At 49.7% G+C, this 20,600-nt stretch overlaps 5 protein-coding genes across 5 annotated transcripts; 3 read left to right on the top strand and 2 right to left on the bottom strand.

The window, feature by feature from the left end:
• Window positions 1-488: 488 nt before the first annotated feature.
• CGGC5_v010593 (uncharacterized protein) lies at window positions 489-1,178 on the top strand (the record flags this gene model as incomplete). The annotated part of the gene is made up of 1 exon (XM_032022794.1): window positions 489-1,178. The coding sequence occupies one exon, from the start codon at window positions 489-491 to the stop codon at window positions 1,176-1,178; it is 690 nt and encodes a 229-aa protein (XP_031880454.1).
• A 6,188-nt stretch (window positions 1,179-7,366) lies between these two features.
• Window positions 7,367-8,802, bottom strand: SMG6-0 (Telomerase-binding protein EST1A; the record flags this gene model as incomplete). Its single annotated transcript, XM_066152385.1, has 2 exons — window positions 7,367-8,537; window positions 8,612-8,802. The coding sequence occupies 2 exons, from the start codon at window positions 8,800-8,802 to the stop codon at window positions 7,367-7,369; spliced, it is 1,362 nt and encodes a 453-aa protein (XP_066008145.1).
• Window positions 8,803-8,825: 23 nt separating this feature from the next.
• Window positions 8,826-9,799, bottom strand: CGGC5_v010595 (uncharacterized protein; the record flags this gene model as incomplete). The annotated part of the gene is made up of 3 exons (XM_066152386.1): window positions 8,826-8,959; window positions 9,021-9,514; window positions 9,570-9,799. 3 exons carry the CDS (start codon window positions 9,797-9,799, stop codon window positions 8,826-8,828), a joined length of 858 nt encoding a protein of 285 aa, XP_066008146.1.
• A 7,294-nt stretch (window positions 9,800-17,093) lies between these two features.
• Window positions 17,094-17,666, top strand: CGGC5_v010596 (uncharacterized protein; the record flags this gene model as incomplete). Its single annotated transcript, XM_032022791.1, has 3 exons — window positions 17,094-17,144; window positions 17,191-17,257; window positions 17,542-17,666. 3 exons carry the CDS (start codon window positions 17,094-17,096, stop codon window positions 17,664-17,666), a joined length of 243 nt encoding a protein of 80 aa, XP_031880419.1.
• A 1,760-nt stretch (window positions 17,667-19,426) lies between these two features.
• CGGC5_v010597 (uncharacterized protein) lies at window positions 19,427-19,856 on the top strand (the record flags this gene model as incomplete). Its single annotated transcript, XM_066152387.1, has 5 exons — window positions 19,427-19,463; window positions 19,512-19,536; window positions 19,576-19,584; window positions 19,649-19,773; window positions 19,834-19,856. The coding sequence occupies 5 exons, from the start codon at window positions 19,427-19,429 to the stop codon at window positions 19,854-19,856; spliced, it is 219 nt and encodes a 72-aa protein (XP_066008147.1).
• Between the last annotated feature and the right edge of the window lie 744 nt (window positions 19,857-20,600).

Raw genomic sequence — 20,600 nt, forward strand, 5'->3', positions numbered from 1 at the left:
AGCAGACTTCGATGAGCTACTACATGTCTCTTGCTGCTCTTGTGACCCGGATTGATCATCATCATCAGACTTTTAGAGGTCCACGGTATGTGACGTGGCTGCTGCCCCAGCTGTTGGAGCAAGGGTTGTGTTTGCTTCTCGCATGTTGGAAGCCAACGCAGAACCAACAAGCAACAGCTGAGACAACGGTTTTGGGCCAATCATGAATCAAAATAAGATTAGAAGGATCCGCAACTCAATTCCTATCCACGACATCTAATTTCTAGTTTTTTTGTCGTTTGTTTTCGCTGATAGCGTCGCATTCGCGATTCACGATGCATTCCCGCTGGGTGAGGCGTTCTTTCACGACAACACGCTTCCATTGATACCATTTTTTTTTTCACAATGAAATTCTTGACGCGTCATTCTGAACTTCTCTGAGACTTCTGATCTAATCATTTGGTCTTCTAATCTGTCGTAAATCGGTCTTCCGCGGTCGCGTCGCAACCATGGCCCTCTCGGTTACCCCTTTTCTCTCCGCGTCCACGACAGACGACGACACCACCACATTCGTCACCGCGACAGTTGTAAAGACCGCAGTCGTTCGGTTGAGTCGATCTACAATTGTCTTCACGCTCGGTACTGATTCCGATCTTTCCACTGCGCAGACGACTTCTGCAGAAACGACACGTGTGGATGCGACAACTTCTACGCCAACGGAAGCCACCACGACAACGACGACGACACCCGAACCCACCACAACGTACAGTTCCGCCCAATCCACAACTTCTGAGCCAAATTCAACGACATCGAACTTGCCCACCACTACCTCAAAAACTACATCTACTGGCATTCCCCTGGCGACGAGCATCGGGGTAGGCGTCGGCGTCGCTCTCGGCATCCTTTTGCTAGCATCCATAGGCTTCTTCATGTGGTACAGACGACGCAAACGCAGAAACAATATGCAAGCATCTGCGGTTGCCGAGACGGGACAAGCGGATGGGTTTCGGGCGGAGAAGGCAGGCATCAACGAGCTTGACGGGGCACATACGGAGAGATTCTGGGGACGCGCCGAGCTGCCGTCTGGTCACCGCTTATCGGAGCTAGATGCCGGGCCTGTGAGCTCATCCACGCTGAACGCCTTCGGCCGGAGATCGGAGATGGCAGCAGACAATACCCTGATGGCACGGGGGGGATGATGGGACACGATTTGTGGCGCGGTAATGAGAAAATAATACGTTGGATCCATACGAGTTTCTTGTCAACTCAATCAAGACTCATTTTCTGAGAACTCGAAAATTTAATATAGGTGTCACTTCCACCTACGTGAAATCCCGTAACAAACCATGAAGGTAGAAAGCTCCAAAGGGTCTTCGAGCATAAGCCCCGGCATCTGGGTTCAAGTCTCTGGGCCCACCTAGATACCCGGAGGTCACTCAACGATGTCTTCTTTCTTTCCTTTTCTTTCCAGCTGTTTCGAGGCCAAATTCCCAGGCACAAGAGGTCCATGAGAGTTTCTCCCAGCATCCGAGTTCTGACCATCAATATCCCCAAACTTTGACACATCCTTCAAAGTTGACGCCTCGGGTTCTCTGGGTATCAAAGCTCTGAGAACTTGCAGCCAAAGACCCTCCGGGCATGTGAACTCATTGATTCCCTTTATGTACCTCTCAAGTCGCCATGATAGATCAAGATGGACGGAAAATCTGTTCGTCCATTTATGCTAATGTGGTGGCTTATATGGCTTGAATTGACATGCCTATCCATAAAGTCTAAATCAACCTCATACAGAATCAAAGGCTCATAGAGGTGACATTATGACCACATCGTTCAATTCTTCTCAATATCATGGTTAGGCAACAATCAGGGATACTACCTCAACAAGAATCGTTGTGGTGTTCCGTGGAAGCATGAATCACAATTACATGACATCTGTTCAGTTGAACATGACAAGTAGCTCTCCCAATTGTGTTGACACGACTGGCTCCATAGACTCGACGTTGCGAACTGACTTTCAGAGTCTACCGGTACCGAGTCCGTCTTCACCCTATGATGGATACCCAAATTCACCATGACTTCTTAGACTGAACACTGGATGGCCGAGAGATATAACTTCATTCAAAAATTGATACTTTACATGATATTTCAGTCAAATCAGATCAATGAAACATGTTAGCCAGAGTTACGATCTGAATAACAATACCCCTCCAAGCAATGTCCGAACTTCAGTTTCAACACTCTATGGTGATGGCAACTTTGGGTTGGGGTTTTCAGAACCCGGCTTCTAAACAGTGGATGTCCGAAACGACCCTGAACTGGGCGACTCTGCCACGAATGACGGGCCACCTCCACCACTAAAGCTCGAGGCTTTGGCCCTCGGTACGAAACCTGAAGAGGTGGTTGACGAAGATGCACGTCAGCTTCAATCATAACCTGATTCGATCTCAGTTGCGGCCAAGCTCTTGAATGATTGGATTCCAAGGAAGTCGGCTCTTTCTGGGTACAACAGTCGGGCATCATGCTGCCGATCAAGAAACCAGATCGTAGCGAGCCTGATGCACTACACCATCAACTCTTTAGCTCTTATTCCAGATGCAATATGCCCGTAATCATTCTGCTGCTCTTAAAGCTCTGCAAGTAGTCTTGAGGCTGAACTGCAATAAGACGGACTTATCCACGAGTTTCGCCGCCTTGCATTCATTGGCACACGTGGTACAGATGCAACGCAGCACTTCAACAACAGCCACTTTCTTGCACCTCTTCTGCCGACACATATACAATTACAATTACAAAATCCAGTAAATTTCTGCTTGCAACACCCTTTTGTCAACTCAGACCTATTCGTTTCGGCTGCGTTGAACATTTACCACACCGCTCATCAGGCTCTTGGATTGCATGTGGCTTCCGCTTGAAGACTACCGGTGTGGTTTCCCCTCATCTCAAGCACCAATGTTATGGTGATAAGCCATGCAGGTTCCCATCCCATCACATCACCCGACCTCACCTGACAATATCGGGTCGCCTGATAGCCTGCCTCCCGTTGCCTTAATCTCCTACGGGTGTTTTGAGTCTGCCTGCGAGAATGGCTTTCACTATCCACAAGAAGGGCTTGTCTTATTTGCACTAAAATGTCACCCTTATGTGTATCTGCTTCATTACGCTCACGGCTCGCAATCCTGTGCATTTTCTGGTGGACTTCCATTATTCCAACGCAACCATTCTAACAAGACTAGCTAATGCACAGTCTCAATTTTCGGGCTTAGGCCCATGACGAGTAGCTCAAGTGATTTCCTGCATGTGAGGCCACGTCAGGCTGGTGATCCATAGTTGCTGCTGAGGGGTTTTTGATATGAGAGCGCTGCTGCGCCACCTTGTCGTCGTATCATGCCTTTTTCTAGAAACCACAAGTTCACAGCTTCCAAGCCCTATTCGGCACACCAGATGATCTTATAACGATCTCGGTGAGGAAACAGCCACTCAAAGATTGATATGGCGGGCTGCCTGAAAATATTGCCCACCAACCTTGAACGAGAAAGTTTGACCACAATTCGATGGAAGACAATCATGGACGTTGTAAGCCGAGATCGCCTAGCACCAGCCATGGCTAGGTAGGCTGTCAGAAGGTTCCACTGGACCAACAGGCTGCTGCCTGAATGTCATGCAGCTATGCGGCAGCTCTGCAGCCTCAGAGCCACCCCCGCTCCCGGGTTCGAAGTTGGCGGAGCGTTACCCAATGAGATCGTGGTGTGCCAGGGATCCGCGGGATATGCAAACTGTTCCAATTGGGTCCGAACAGGATGCATCAACGTGCAGCAGCCTGAGAAGATAGACGTCCTCGCATTGGATGTGAGCGGCTGCCAAGGCATTCATATTCCTGCTTGTAGAGACCGGGGAATGAGACCGCTTTTCGGGATTAAAACTTGTTGTGTATGACAAACTCCCAAGGAATGGTTCTGCTGTTATTATATATGATGGCGTTGTTGTCTCAGTGTGACAATCGAGGTAAGAAGAGCAGGTAGGTTGGATCGGAGCCTTGCGTGCTTCTGATGCTCGCGCCACTGACCTGCATCCTCACTGTATTTAGCGACCGGGTGCTGCAGCTGCGGGCGCTGCATGGCGCTGGCTCTTGAATCTCTCGGCTTGATGAGCAGTCCTGTACCGTAGTCCGTTCCGGAAGTAAAACATATACTCCGCGGCCGAAGATCAGGAGAAAAACGTAATGCACATTTTAGATAGCAGCTCCATGTCCTCCAGTCATAAGGCCAGAAGATGGCGTGCTTCCTTCACCGAACGCATAGACATGTCGTTCTCGGTCGATCTTGCATCATTGGTTGCCTTGGAAGAAAGAAGGATGGCCCGCAGACCGGGAATGGATCTGGTGCGGGGGACTTTGATAGCGATGATGTGAGATGAAATGGAAAACCAAAGAGGGGCGGCTTCGTTCTCGGGCGTCGTAGCTGATGTGAGAGTATGAGCAAGCACTAACAGAGTGCTCAGATTGTTATTGAATCAAATGCCTGCGGATGTTACTTGTGGAACAGGCAGAAATACAGGCAACTCAAGCTAGTAGTAACCGATATGAGTTATAGGCGTCAACCACGAGAATTATACCGAAGTGAACTATGGACAATTTCGGAAACATTGACAGAGCGCGTGGGGTTTCGATCATGACCCAAGATGCTGGCTGCCTGCACAACAGGGCATCCAAAACAAAGGTACAAGCGCATGCCATCGCAACCAGCGTCTGAAAAATCCTCTAAGAGATTGGGCATGGAAGGCAACCATACTAATTTTAAGCGCTGCGGCTGCCTACCCCACGCTCCCTAATTGCGCCGCATGCGCTAAGGTAGGGAGCTGAAAGCCCTCGCCAGCCGTACCTGAACGCTCAAACCAGCGAACTCATCGCCCCCAAACGACGCCCCTAAAACACCAAAATACATAAACATAAACGGCTGACTTCTCAATGGTCTTTGTGGCTCAGACGAAAAGGGCCTCGATGCTCTTCCGTCATCATTCCTTTGCCCGGCAAAAGAACCGGGCGTTCAGTCCCCGCGAAGACTCTAGCTCGCTAACAAAAGAACACAGGAGGCTGGCCCACTCAGAGCCAAAAGAAGGCAACTACCTAGGCAACCAACCGTGCTGCCTCACCGAAAGTTAATTCCGCGACAAGGCGATAGAGACCCAGGTTTCATCGGTTCCATGCTTTAGTATATGCCTCCCCCTCGTGGGTTGTAAGGATTATCAATACGCTAGTCGAAATCCCATGTGGTCCCGGGCTCGGGGTGCCATTCTTCAACGGGCCGACTTAACTGTCGGTGTCCGGGTTCCGCCATCGGGACACACTTATCGACGACCACCAAGCAAGCTCAATTGGCTTCCACGTGAGAGAGATGGGGCTTGAAACCGCGAACTGCATGGAAAATTTTTACTTTGAGCCGGCCGAAAGTTGTTCGTTGCTCCTGCCTAGTGGCACCTTTGCAGGTTCTCGGGTTTCTCGGAGAGTGGAGCAGAAGGTGATGGCTGGACTGCGGCGCTGCACAGCCGAGGGTTACGATTCACGCCCCTTGAATCCACGAAGATTACGAATCCGATATGACATAGCCCGGTTGCCTTGAGGGAATTGAGTTTTCTTATGAGTTCCGGCAGGATGGCGACTGCAAAGACGTTGACCGTGGCTGAAGCTTGCGTACATTGTTCGGGACGCCATCGGAACGAACGATGGTTTGAAATCAATATTCCTACGTGAATGACACCCCGGTAGATTCGGTCAATGACTGGCTTATTTTTGGATCAAACTCTATAAGCCTCAATTCAAGAGAGAATTGTGATTTGAAATAATAGAAGAAATATTTGAAACCTACCTAGTACTTGCGATCAAACTTGAGATGAGAACCAAATTAAAGCTTACCACTTTGTCATTGATGGAGGTCACCTTTGTGAGATCTAGAAGCTTCGACGCTCGCTGGATTTTCTTACTGCTCTGTTATACTCTTTTACTGTGTTGCAAATCATCATCATCTTGTTTTGTCTGATGCTCCACATCCAGTTGTTTCAACATCATCGTTAGCAGCCAAGGCGTGTCTCGGAAGGCTTTGTTTATCCTGTAAGAACCTCAGGGCTTACAGGGTTTGCAACGACGTAGGAGTTGTTCAATATGAATTCATGTTCTTCTCTATCTACACAGTTACAAAATGAAAGGCTCTTAATAGTTTTAAACCCCCTAAGTTGAGCCCGCCGCGGCGCCGCCATGGGAGTTTAAGTGATTTCTTGACCTTCTGTGACCTTTTGCCCAAGACTCTGACGTTAAGTCATAGGCTCAACTGATGGTACAGAGCGTGACGATATGGCTCGAATTCATCATCATGAGTTGTCAATCCTCGACTTGTCGGTACTGAGTAATATGCTTCTTGAGTTGATCAAGAAGGACTGCATGTTGTTCTGCTAGACCATTGGCGCATGGGCGGGCGGGCACGCGACGAAACAGACTTCTGAAAGAGGATGAACTGTACGATGTTTAACTGAGCTGTGAAGCTTTAATTCGTTTTCTTGGATATCTACACAGACATCTACACAATCTTCCGTCAGTCAACTATTTAAGCTCCTGGGCTCCATTTACAAACAGGCACTGGGTTCGACGCTTCTGGTTGGACCCTTCTTAAACACCGTACATATTTCTTAATTGACAATGACTCAGTACATTTTATTGACATATACTGTCGTTATCATGACATGGATAGCATAAAGTAGTCTCAATCAGCTCAGTTCTACTCGGGACTCGTGGTTCTCGGCAACCCAGTGAAACATAAGGCCGCTTGCCGCCTGCGGGACCTCCATAGGCAAAAGCACGAAAGCGGTTGGCACACTCTTATGAACATAGAAATTTGATTCGTCTATTATGGTATCAAATGGGACTGGTTGATAAACCAAGCGACAACGCTGCAATCCAAAAATGCATGCCCCTAACGCCGTGAGTTAGTTTGAACCCGCCTGGTGAGAGGCAAGGCTCTGTGTACGGTGTACCCTATTCCCAATGCTGTTATGCGCCTTGCAAATGCACCATCACTAATATTTACTGGAACAACCTATGTGCTGTTGGTGAAGTTCACAGCGGCGTCTATAACCTTGTCTGGCAAGGTACTGAGTGCAGCACAGGTGGCTTCTGCCCAAACTCTCTTCATGATTGTGTAGCCTGAAATCGGCCCAACCACCCAATCCAGACTTGACATATAAAGCCTGGGCTGGATGCACCCAAGAGAGTCGGTAGCAGAAGACTATAGACGCCAATGCTGTGCATTGTTGTTACACGGGTGAGAACCATGGTCACACTCGGCAGTGCAATGTGATATAAAGCATGCAGCCTAGCTCCATGCTTCACATCCGGGATGCCCTACTCAATAGGGGCATCCGGAATGTCCACATCGCCGTCATCTCGGCTTCCCAATGTATTGGGTTGTGTCGGTGTACCACTATCTGTTTCCGAAACCGTCGGCAAGTTGGCAATCTCAACGGCATATCGTGATGCGACGCTGAACTGTCTCAGGTTCTTATCGTAGGTAAGCCACGCGCCTGTCGAGGCCAAACGAACTCCAAGCCAGAGACAACGGTCCTGCCTCTCTTCCATCATAGACGCTACTTCAAAATACTTCTCTTCGTCATCGATCTTCGCGGCGGTAAACCAGTCAGCCGGGTAGTACTTCTCCACCCAGAGAAGACCACGCTGGGCGAAATCGTCGGGTAGCGGGCGTGGGCTTTCCTTCTCGTTTCGGGGAAAGGTCTCACCCTCAATCTTGTCAAAACGTGAGCAAGTGCCGACCAGAGTGTTGAGCATGAGTGAGATGAGCTTCCAAGGAATCTTGGACTCGATATGAGCCATGGCGACGGGGAATTTTGAAAGATGGTGAAGGAAGGAGAGGGTGACGTGAAGATACGGGGTGACGCTGGGGTCACCGAACCGCCGAAAGACGACATCGTGCGTGCGGCAGGCGAAGTCTAGGGCATCAAGAAACTTCTGGGATGGGGCGGCGGCTTCAATGCCCTGCATTGCCGTATCTGGTTCGTCGGTGCGTGCTCCTGACTTGATCGTACGCATAATGACGTTAGATTCGCTGCCATACTCCAAAAGGGAGCATCCTAGGGCGATGCCGATATAGTAAGCGCCCTCCATCCATCGTCGCGTGGTACGCCCAATGTGGTTATCGAGACTACCAATGAACTCATCAACGGAGGGTGCGAATTGTTCTTGATTGCGGCCGGAGAAGAGGATGCCGTGGGCTCGAACGAAGGCGGCATCAATCTCTTGGAGCCGTGTTGGCGATCCGTTCAGATGAGGCTCAAACAGAGTCATGATGCTCTCGCGGGCTGAAAGGAAGGGAATCGGAACACACAAGCTCTTGGCGTAATAGAAGAGCTGTTGAAGAGCGTTTGGTCGCGCAAGGATTGCCAGATGATGATACAACCGACCAGTGGTAGGTGCCTTGTCGCTTGCCTTTGAATACCAGTGCCTACTAACAGAAGTCCAAACCTCGCGGTCCTTCAAATCATCATCCTCAATTGCCATACTGTATGCGAAGTCAGAACCCGTGTCTCTCAGCCTTGTCACGTGAAGACCTTCTGTTGAATGTTGCTTGCTTACCGATATCTCCCAAGATCTCCCAAACATTCAATCCAAGTGTCTTCAAACGTGGGCACGGTCTCATAGAGCAGTGCCATCATAGAATATGCCAGGTAGATGAAGGTCAACATATGCTCTAACGATGCGGGGAGACGGTGCCGCAGAAGCTCAAGGAAACTATGAATTCCATGCCTCCACATCCGAGCGGGCATTGCGTATTTGCTTGCGAGCCGCCTCAATGCAGGGCTGGCAGACGGATGCTGAGATGCCAGAAAGAAGTCATGATGCTCGTGTAACAAGGTCCGATGTAGAGCGATAAGGGCTTGCCATTGCTCATTGTTGAGCTTCGGACTTGATTCCGTTGTTGAACTTTGAGCATTATCAACCTCGATGCATTTGCTTTCAACCATGACAAGCCCAGCATATATACCCTTGACTTCAGCAACTAATTGTTCCTGGGATATCGGCCGCGTTTCCGGCTGCTTTATCAAGACTTCTGTTTGGTCAACCTCAGGACTGCGAGGTTCGAAGGACCTAGTCGTAGGTGGTCGAGGTGACTCGGTAGTGTCTTTTCGTTTCAAAGGCTCTTCTTCAGGAGACCATAGCTTTCCAGCCTTCTGCCCGGGATCTCTCCGAAAGTCATTATCAGACGTACGGGTGTTGGCCGTTGGTATTGGTGCACGAGCTCGACTACGCTTGGGGGGCAGAGATGATTCGTCGTGATCCCTTTTTAGGCTTCGATTCGAGGCAGGACTCTTCAACCTTCCTCGATTATCTCCATCCCCGCTTGACTCGGGTACAGGAGGTTCGACATCGGAAGCAACGGCCGTCTTGGACACCGATTGGGATAGATCGGGTGCGGGATTGGTACCGGTGGGTTGGGAGGTTGTGGCTTGTGTCAGGGGTTCGCGTCGGTCTTTAAGTCTGCAGGTGCGTGGATTAGTTCTTGAACATGCGGCTCTGTTGACGAGTGACGTACTGTGATAATATTTTCTTTATTAAACCTGGTTTGTCCGTCTCGTCGCTGTGATTTTCCTCGACGTGTCTTTTCACTTCTTCCTCCCTGATCGAGGGAGGTAACAGCTTCAAACAAGCAGGACATCTTCGTTTTTGGTCCGTTTTCTGGCGTCTCGAGCCAATGATTAATTTGTCGATATCCGTTCTCGGGGTATCCGCCCTTTGGCTGGATAACGTCTTGTTGTCGGACATATTTGGTTCCTCGCGCGCGACGTGTGCGTGACGCTTGCAAGATCGATTAAAGCGGGATTTGTGCCAAAGCGTCGGGCAAATGATTTTCCCTTAAGTTAATTGAGACGAGGTCAAAAATGTCTTCAAGGACATCAACGCTGGTCTATAAGTGTAGCCAGTTTCCGCACTTAATTCATGGAAAGAGTTTGCGGATCGTTCGCCCTCCAGGCAGAGTGAAAACAGAGGCAGGCTACGAGGGTTGGCTAGGAAGCTTACTCCTCTTTGTCGACGCAGGGCGGCGATGGATGGCGAACCACTAAGGTACTTAGGCATGGATGCGCGGTTGCCTTCTTTCCACCACTTCTCCTGGTTCGCGCCCCTACCATGCGGCTCTTTTCAGGGTCTCTCGAAAGCCCATCATTCCTCCTCACTCCTTCCTCGCCTTCTCAACAAGCCCTGGGAAAAACTATAAGTCTAGCGCTGCCCGCCTCCTGCCAGCCTCTTGAACAAGTTGGCTCACTGCACACAGACCCAACTCTGCATTTTGTATTCCGATAGATCAGAAATCCATGCCATCTGTGTTTGGGAGCGTTGTGCTGGCAAAAATCTACAGGCGGGTCGCGGGGCCGCCCGGGCCATCTGGACGGCTGAGAGCCAGCCATCTTGAGCCTTCGCAGCACCTAATATTGGCTTAAGTGTCCCGCCAGCCTGGCATTTTTCCACTGGACATGCGTATGCATCATCTGTCATCGGGTGGTTGGGTCGAAATGATTTCCTCGAATAGTCGATGACGATTGCGTTCTGTCTGCGCTGCGTATTTGTAAACGTTCGATGTTTCCAGCGAAAGTGCACATTCCAAAAGCGCGAGAGGGTTGCATTTGCTCGGTCAGATGATGAAAATTACAAAATCATCCATCCATCCGTGTCTTACATGCCTCGATCATGCGCGGCATACAAACCCAGCGACCGTCCTGCTTAAGACCGCGTATATCCGGTCCCTTTTCCCGTCCAAAATTCACATCACCACTGATTTCCCTCCATTCCAGTATGATTCCTGGCTCTCAGGCTTATTCATTTCCTCATGATCTTTCCTCTTCACAATTCGACGAGGCATCAGTGATGCAGATTTCGGTGTCACCCATCATGTGGTCCCAGGAACAACAGATCGACTGTCTTGGTCTCAAGAACATCAACAAGCAGTTCGACCCTGACGGTGCTCCTTTCCAGGAAGTTTTTGCACAGAAGATCCGGGGTTCAAGTGGCCCTGGGACATCGCTAGCTCAATTTGGAGCCCTGGCGCAGCTGCGCTGAACACTGCTCGCGGTCTGTTCTTCTCCACTGGCGAAGAAGTACACTGCATTGAGATCTTTCAATCTTGAGGACGATGGAGTTTTCCCTTCTTGAATTTGCAGACAGCAGGACCAAAAGGTTTTGCCATCCCAAAGAGGGCTTCCCAGTGCCGAACTTGGCAGGTGGCGGTCGCCACAGCTTCTACATACATGCCTAGTACACAGCCACAGCGATCAGTCAATCGGCTTCGCCGACATGCGGCTGGACTGGAACACGAAGAAGATTATTGCAGCTGAAATCTTTTCTTCCGGGCTGAATAGCTGTAGTAGGCAATATTTTATTCGAAGAAGCATCTAGATGAAGGCAAATGGAGATGTGACCACGTTGGGTACAGTCCGCAGCAGCATTGTGCCGAGACGGTCAAGCCAAGTGGTTCCAGTTCGTATTGAGACGAACCAATCCATCGTCCTCGACCGCAACTCCGACTCAACCGGGCTGATGATTATCACAGACGCAGCAATGTGGCAAGATTACATGCTCGCTCCGCTCAGGATATCTCAATTCCGGGGCTTGAGTGGAAGGCCGGGCTCGGAAGCCTGACTCACTAGGCGGGCCCTTCATCATGGTTTTCAGCCACGGAGGGATGTGCACACGAATTCACGATGGAACTTGCTGAAGGCAACCCGCCGAGACAAGGCGTGTGCCATACAAGCCCACGCTGACATGGGTTTATCAGCTTTCATTCGCATCGAAATTTTTGCCTCGTGACCAGGATCTGGAAAGTTGGTGGTTGGCCTCTGCCTCAACTGTCCAAGAGTCTACTGGTGGATGCTGTTTGCAGGCTGCCATCGAAGAAGTCCTCGACTCCAATCGGTAGGCGGCGGGAGGTCACGCTATCACAAAGCTGTATCCTAAAGCAGCAGTTATTAGCGTCATGGAAATTTGTCTTCCCTGGAATGACCACGATTCTCCAGCCCATTGGTGAATGATCGTCCCGGCTGCATACATCCCGCTGATGCCTTCACCGAAATCTTCGTTGAGCTTTCAGATTTGCTGTTACTTGAGATTCATGCTCGACGGATTTGGAAATATTCGGGTAGTGAGGCTGGAGGCAAATGGCTGTTGCCTATCATTGCGCATGAATGCCTTATTTGCCTGAATATCAAAGCAGAATCTTACATGAAAGTACTAAGGGATCCATCTGGTGAGTGGCGTGCCCCATCTAATGAGCTAATCGTGAATCATCTTGGAATCATCTCGCCAGATGGTGAATTATTTCGTGAACATCGCCACTTTTAAGCCTCACGAGGCGTCTCATTGGAAAGAACCATCACAAGGCGTCACTCGGTATTATTTCTCATTGGGTCGGTCACTTCTTTTGAACACAGTCAGACCGAGAAGTTGAAAGCTGTCACCTAGATTTAACCCGCCATTAATAGGCCTCATGTAGAGAACCTTGCAGATACTCAGATTCCCTGAGACTAGAGGTTTTCCTGAGGCTAGAGGTTTTCCTGAGGCTAGAGGTTTTCCTGAGGCTAGAGGTTTTCCTGAGGCTATCTCATCGAAGGCTGACTCAAAGTAGGCTGACAAGTGTCAGCCGCTTTTGAGCGCTAGGTATCAAGGCAAAGATGAGTCTCCATTGACCTTTGGCTCGCTCTGGAAGCCTGACGCTGTCGACCAGGCAACTTCAAAGCTTGAGACGCGGCAAATTCTGCCTACTCTAAGCACCGAATTTTGTGTCTAATCCATGTGCCGATGAAAAGCATTTGGTGTAGTGTGTCTCGACCCTTGAGGCTTCAAACGCGAGGTGCTATCCAATCCTGCTCTTACACACGACATATGAATTTGAAGCGTGGCGTTCATGAATCATCGTTGGTCGGTTCGAGACACAACAGGGTGCGCCAATGAACGACTGTCAAGCTCCCAATGTTCGAAAAATTAAATCATGGACTAATAGTCTCAATATCGTAGTTCCAACTGGTTGTTCATTGTTTCTATACAAAAAGTACTATATTATAAGTGAATGCCGGCCAAATGGATCTGGCTGCGTGACCTCGCCGCCAGAGTATGTGGAATATGTTACTTGCAATTTCATTAATGTGTAGTGTCAACTTACGTCGTGTCTCGATTATAATGGTACATTTCAGGTTGGTTGACTTTCACAATCTTTGACCTTTCTACAGACTTCGTATTTTGATAAACCTTCCATGGTTATTCTAGCAGAGTGCTGCCTTATACACGATAGGCTTTGTTCCCGTGTATCATCCCTATATATACATGCTAATTTCTAATCGTTTCTACTGTAATCATCTTTATCAACTTTGCGGTTGCCCTCACCTCCATGTTCACCGTTCTGTTATCTCCTTCGGGCGTTCCGCATCTGCTCAGATATTAGAACTATTTTGATGTTCTGGTCGAATGAATTATTCTCCTCACTCGGTATGTCTTTCTACTTATGTTTCTAAACTAATTGTAGTTAACTCTACTCAATATCTGCTCATATTGATTGTAAGATGTTTTTGTGATATTTGGATTCGGGTTTAGATTGTTGATGTCCCGGAAGAGTGATGTTCAGATGGAGGCCCACTTCGTTAGATCTGAAATGGCTAGCCGCGGTTCTGCATGCAAGTAATCAAGAATCCTTCCATGTAACGTCGCCCGTATCCCGCAAATTCTGGCTGGTAAAACTAATGCTTTCTTCAACTTGATTTTTTCTTCAGTAGACAAGAATTATAACAAACTCGTGAGTCTTCGTGTTATCCTTGATTTTCAATCATTGTAGGAATTAGATATCTGATGTTCAAAAAAATGACGTAAAGTCATGCCCAGGTTCCACAGCGAGCCGCGGATGAGGCAACCTTTCACACAAAGTGGGTCTACCTCCGTATGAGCAAACCGAGGCCGACTTGACGGCTAGGCTAGGTTCATTCCGTTATCCGTCATGAATTTCTTGCCATGACGCGCGCTTGCCAGAGCGCGTCACCCCACGCTCAAGCTGGATCAATTGATAATTCATTATCATACCACGAAAAGTGTCATTTGACGTCTCCTGTTCTGGACTGCTTCTGCTCTGTTGGGGTGCCCTCGAACCCTCCTTGCTGCCTTGACCTCCAAATAGTCAGAATTTCTGCCCGCCACAAATCGCCCGATTTTTTCTGCGACATCAAGCCAATCCGAGCGAAGTCTGGGGAAGTCCAGGTGATCTCGAAATCTCCTACCGACGTCCGACTGAGTATTCCCAAACGTCACCTGTTTCTGACTGTCACCTTGTCATGAGCAGATATCATGATCGAATCTTCACACTCTCGTCCGTTCTCGAACCCCATGCGCAGATGAATATTGCCTTGTCTTGCCTCCTCGTCCAGCAGGCCGATCGCTTTCGTAATAATCCATACCGAACGACTGCCTTAATCACCTGTTTCGAAGTGATAACCGACCCCCTTTCTTGAACGATACCGAAACCCGGTCTCGAAGCCACACCGAAACGAATGCTGCCTACAAAGCACCCGAGCTTTGTCAGGAGATCTATTGCTGGAGCCGAATGCGTAAACTCGCCCAGAAGGCAGCCAGGCAATTAGATGGACTGGCCAGGCATCCAGCAAGCACGACTTGTAATTTACATCCGATGCTCGTATGTCCAAATGCGGTTGGGACGCAAGGAAGATCAAGCTCTGTCAGGGGGTGACGATCAAGCACATTGCCCTGGAACAAAGCCAGCAGTCTGGCCAGCGCCGGTATGCATTGTTTGGCTCCGAATGTTTGGGTTCGCTATCGCCAGCCCATCAGGAACGAAGCCGTATCCAAAAATACCATTGACACCGGAATTTACAAAGTATTTGCGGGCGTCAGAAGCCAATATTATCCCTTTCGGGTCCAACAAGATCAGCCTTGTGCTAGGCACAGCGGCTACCCGATCAATTGCAAGTGCAAGGATATTAGCAATTGCGGCGTGAAAACCACACCGACGTCAATCTCCTTGCATCTCATGTCACCATTCACTAAGGGGGGCCAAGACGTCTGGAATTCGGGTCGAGTTCCATCAGCTGCCTCGATTTGTCTTGATCAACGAAACCCAGTGAATAGTATCCATTGCATTCCATCCCTGGCAGCCTCGTCGTCTTGCGGGGTCCCCTGATAACACCAGTGTCGTATATTTGATACCAGCCAACCTGCCTAGAAGGCAGGCGATGGATGCCTAGCAAACAATTCTATTCAGCTCGTCTTTGAGGAGCTGTTAGGCTGGCGATGGCCCGTTAGCGCGCGGCACATGGCATTTTGTCGGCATCCCAGGCCCCAGCCAACCAAGTTTACGCGTTTGCAACGTTTCAATTGGCCACCGCAGATTCAAAGTCATGCTTCAAACGCTGCGGTTCACTACCAACAAATTTGCTTCTCAGCATTTTAGATCCGTCGCCCCCTTTATTTAAAGCTCCGCCTCGTTGCCTGGCGTAATCCAGAACATCAAAGGATTCAGCTATGGGAAAGGAATTCGTGGTGTTGCAAATTAGAGCAAATGTGAACAGGGGTTGGTGTGGACGGCGATGATACTGTGCGCTTTCTTTTTTTATATCACACCTGTCCATTTTCGTACGGTCTGCGTACTCGTATTGGAGTCAACTGTGGCTCCGCCCTGCATGCGGCAGCACATGGTCAACAAACCGGAGCTCTCGTCCTCGCGGCACAGGACCTGATATCGAGAGAAATATGTCAGACATTCGAAGTTCGAGATTCAGCCGTGACAGTAGGCTGCCTGCAGAAGAGAAAACAAAGCTAGTCCTGCGAAGGACGGTTTCAACGCGATTTCAGCGCGTGATTGCACTTTGCCAACTCCCTTTTTCCATTTAAGAAGATGTGTGCCTTACATATTGTGTTTGTGTCACATTTATTCGTTGAGTATATGCCGTGTTACCTGCGAACACCGGGATGGACGTGTACCCGCATTTCCCGGCCGACGCCGCCGGCGCCCCTTACACTGATCGGATAACCGGGCGCCGGAGCCTGCAGATAAGCCCGTCACAGTCGTCGCCCCGGAGGACATACCTTTACTGTACATGCAGCACTTTTTAGCACATCCGACATGTCGCGTGTTGGATGAATATATATCCTGCTACACAGGCTCTGCACTTTGGTATGAATCTCGTCAGCCAATGCCTAGGGACCTCACGAATAGGGTTGCCAAGTTCTTCACCGGGTGTCACCATACCATACTCACCGAGGTCGTACACGTTTCCTCAGTTCGACGCGCAACACACCGGTTGATCTACGAGGCCAGATGACCATTATCTCCGCATGAAAAGTGGCTTACAACAGTATGTTTCAACCTCCTCTCCGAACCTTCGTTATCGTCATCAGTGCCCGACTCGGCTTTATTCAACCAATTCTCTTATTGCATACTGAATGCCATCCCACCCTCCAGTCCGCATAGCCTCCTCCTGAAGCAGCCTGAAAACGTCATCTCGATAATGTTGGGCGCCAATACTACTGGCAAGACTATGCATCTCTGCCACGTATTGCAGCTGAACTCGCCTTGAAGTTGCCTTGCATCGTGGCAACTAATTACACGAAGATTTATTCCAGTTGAGCGGGTCACGAGGGCAGTAGATTTGAGAAAGGGCTGTAATCCTATGGCCTTTCAGCGAATACCGGCGACATGATGTTCATTGCGCGCGTTTCTCACTAAGCTGTTATGCTGACAGCGAACTTGGTTATTGGATCCATTCTATATCGAAATTGAGGCCCCCCTTTTCTTAGCCAGCTCTCGCAGCGAATGAAACTTTGGCGATGGGGCTGCTGCTAACCTATCAAGCGGGCTCACTACTGCAGAAGATGGGATAATGAGGCGGACGGAGCCCAGTTTGAGAGTTTGATGCAGGCTTACTAGTCTTGTGAAACAAACGAATAAGAATTGTCCAAAGCACTGATTCATCCATGAGGTGGCATTCGCAAGGGTACGGACGGGTCGGGCCCTGGTGACCCTGGCGACTTTCTAAGGCTGCATGGACACACGATTTCTGTCCTCGTCAACATGGCTCCGCAACACGGACCGCTGGATCATCGTCACCATCGCTCTGAGCTTGTGAGCCTACGATCGTCTCCAAAGGCAACGTCCGCCTCTCTCGTAGACAGACATCGACATCCAACAGAAGGAGAGGCAACGCTCTCACTTCGTCAGACAGTGGATGCCTTGTTGTAGGTATCGTCGTTTTCCTTCAGTTCTCGGTGAGTGGGATGTTCCCTGCTAGAAGCGGGGACGTTTCAGGCAGCAGCATGTTGAAGCTGGATCCTCAGGAGTTCGAGAAGGATCTGTCGTGAGACTCAGTGCCTCGATTGCGACAAGAAACGCCTTTAGCTGCGATCAACAACAAGGCAACCCTCACCCTAGAAAGAATTGAGGTCGAGGCTTCTTCCTTCCTACTCTTTATGGAGATTTCTCGACATGTCCCAGGGATTGAAGTGCAGCTGACAACTGGTAGATGAAATCTGTATCACGGCACCAGCGGAACATCGAACGATCATGGTCCTGCGCGACGTCTCATATAGAATCGTGCACAACATTCTCCAGCGGATCACCTCGGCATTCCGCACAATGATGCTGTGATACGGCATGAACCATGGCCTGTGCGAGCATTGCTAGACACAGAGAAACCGGATGTCTTACAAACTCTATTGATGAAGGTGGCTCTCGTCAGACACCAGACGCTTAACCTGGGACGCTGTGAACCAGATGCCTTCGTCGCACGCGCATCTCAGCTCGTTGCAGCTCTCTTCCGATCGCGGCTTTCTGTGGATGACAGGATTCACAAAAGATCCTCGGACACCCAGTTCCCGGAAGGAAGCGTAGCTACGGAGCTGAAGCCGTCTGACGTCGGAGGATTGCGGAAGGAAGCACTTCGGGATACGATGTGCTTCTTCCAATGTCTTTCAAACAAGGCAGCAGTGCAGATGTTTTAGCTGCCTACTGGAAATCTCTTCACTTTGCTGTCCCTTAGTTCGTCGGTGTATGAGTTTTGCGGTGAGTGTCGGTGAGCCCAGAGTCGTAACGAGCAGGACCCCTATCCTTGCACAAACGACTAGGGACCTTGTCACTACAATAGCTGTGTGAGAGCGGTGAACCCAGATCAATGCCTTGGGGGCCAAGGCACGGGCCGTAGCATTGATATTTGAGCACATGACCCTACTTTTCCAAACTCAATGGTCCTAGAGTAGCTCATCGCGGGTTGGCGGGGACGCTTGCTCAATGTGCAAACGGCCGCCTGGTAAGGTTGATTTCTTCACCGCTAATTAACCGTGTTAGGCTGATTTACCCCGCCAGTTCCCAACCTCGCTGTCAACTGCAAGACCAATGTAGTTGGGAAAGCGTTGGTCGATACTTCTGGTAGAAAGTTTCCACTTTCATTGTGCCGCACAGTTGAGTGCCAGCAGTTGGGTGTAGTTGATTAGACCAACGATGACGGCAGAGTGGCTCTTTCATACATATTGAGGCCCAACATGAAGCAACGCCCGCTATACTGCATTTCTAGTCCCTGGTTGCCGCAATGTAAATGGCTGCAAGGTCTTTGTGTTGAGAGAGAGCCCCCCTAAATCCATCATCCTCAAGTTATCTTCGCCAGGACTTCAAGTGGAAAATCGAAAGCCTTCATGCAGGATGAGAAGGCAACCGGCCTAAGTATGCATCTTGGTGTCGTATGATGCTATCGTGACCCAACATTGGCTTGGCTCGCGTGTAAATGCCATATCGGTAAGGCACAACATCAAATTCCAGTTGCCTGACAGTAAAAGTGCGGGTATCGCGGCAAGAAAGAAGGTGTATGCCTTCAATTGGGGCCACGATGTGCGACAAAGTTGCCTTTCATGTAGATCCCGTCGGTAACCACAGAGGTTCTTGAATGACGCTCGAATAAGGCATGGAAGACATTCTAGGCGTCGGGAAGATCTTCGAAGGTAAGATAATTTGAAGGCTGAGGGTAGTACGAGTAGAAGACGGGGGATAGGACCCAAGAGTGCTACAGTCCAGGATCATGGTATCATCGTCTGCCTTCGCCGAAACCCGTTGAAGAATTCTGGCGGGGCCGGTGGTGTCCCCGAAAAGATTGGGCCATGGAGACAAGGTTTCGACATGCATGCTACGTCGGTCAGTCTCGGGCGACCACGACGATGTGGTCAGCGAGATGGGATGAAGGATGAGCGGAGCCAGTGTGCTCTTCCGTCCAGTCCCGGTAAGCGGAGATCTATTTAAGCTTAGTTCATCTACAGAACGGGTGGCCTACACGTCCATGAGAGACTAGGATCTTGAGCCCTCCCGGTGATCCCCGATGGCGGACTTAGTGGGGTTTCCAGGAGACTCATGGGAAGCACGAGATGTCCCTGGAAGTTCCACGAACGCGAGATGGGGGAAGTGAGTGATTGATATCACTCTTAGTTGTTGTACACAGTGACAGAGAAGGTCTCAAGCTGGAGATCATAATACCGTTGTTTACTCAAGCGTCCACTGTTGGATAGCCAATTAGACGTGCATTGTAAGTACCATTGCCCGCGACTGTGAATAACTTCACTTACAGCAGCGCTTGCTACGCTGATCAGTTTACTCGCTCGAAGATCTTTTCCACATAATAGGCCTCTTTACATCCCCTTCAACATTTTCTACAGCCTGACGCCCAAGATCCGACCCTTGATCGCGAGAACATACCTAACAGGACTTCACGGTGGTGAGTTCTTCGAGAACTTCAATCCATAATAGGGTATTGATATCTGTTGGGGAAATTGAGATGGAACACGGGCTATCCTGTAGACGCTTTCCAACAAAACATACCATGGCACGATTAACGTCGTTCTTCTCGGTTGCGAAATGGTTGCCAGCCCAGACTTGTGGTTCTGACAGCTTCAGTTTGCCCTTGAGCCCTCTTACCTTATCTACCAATGACGCGGGCCTAAACTTTACAAGGGAACTCTCACTCTCCGGCCCGTTTTCAAGAAGAAACATCCGAACTCCACACTATCTTCGCTTTAAGTCAGTGATCTATGGCAGGAAGCTTGGGTGATATCTCCGTGCGCATGGCGAAAATCGCCGCGAGGAACATTCATGCATGAACGGGCATGGCACACACCCCAGTGTATAGACTCAAACCTCGCCCCCATAGACAAGCCCGAAGAAAGTTCATGTCAGCGTAAGTGGATGAGAGCCTCCTGCGACGAATACGCCGAATGGTGGGGGTGTAGCATCGTGGCGGCGAGCGTGATGGTCTTCGAGATGAGAGGTTGACGAGGGTAAGCTACAGGCACACAAGCCATCGCCACCTTGGACTCACAGGATGAAGCTCGAAAAGAGGCTTCTATCTCGAAATCATTACATGTGAATGTACGGATGCAACGAGGGTCAAGGCTACTACCCCGGGGCATGTCCGGACCCGCGAGCGCCATGTACCTACCCAACAACTTGACATTTTCTCACAGGCGACTAATCCACCACAGACTCAAGTCATTGAGGTAAAGTGGCGATATGACAGACTTTGAAGTCATGCAAAGGAAAGGGGAG

The sequence above is a fragment of the Colletotrichum fructicola genome (assembly GCF_000319635.2).
Source record: "Colletotrichum fructicola Nara gc5 chromosome Unknown KSG_Nara_v1_contig06, whole genome shotgun sequence".
Taxonomy (NCBI): Eukaryota; Fungi; Ascomycota; class Sordariomycetes; order Glomerellales; family Glomerellaceae; genus Colletotrichum; species Colletotrichum fructicola.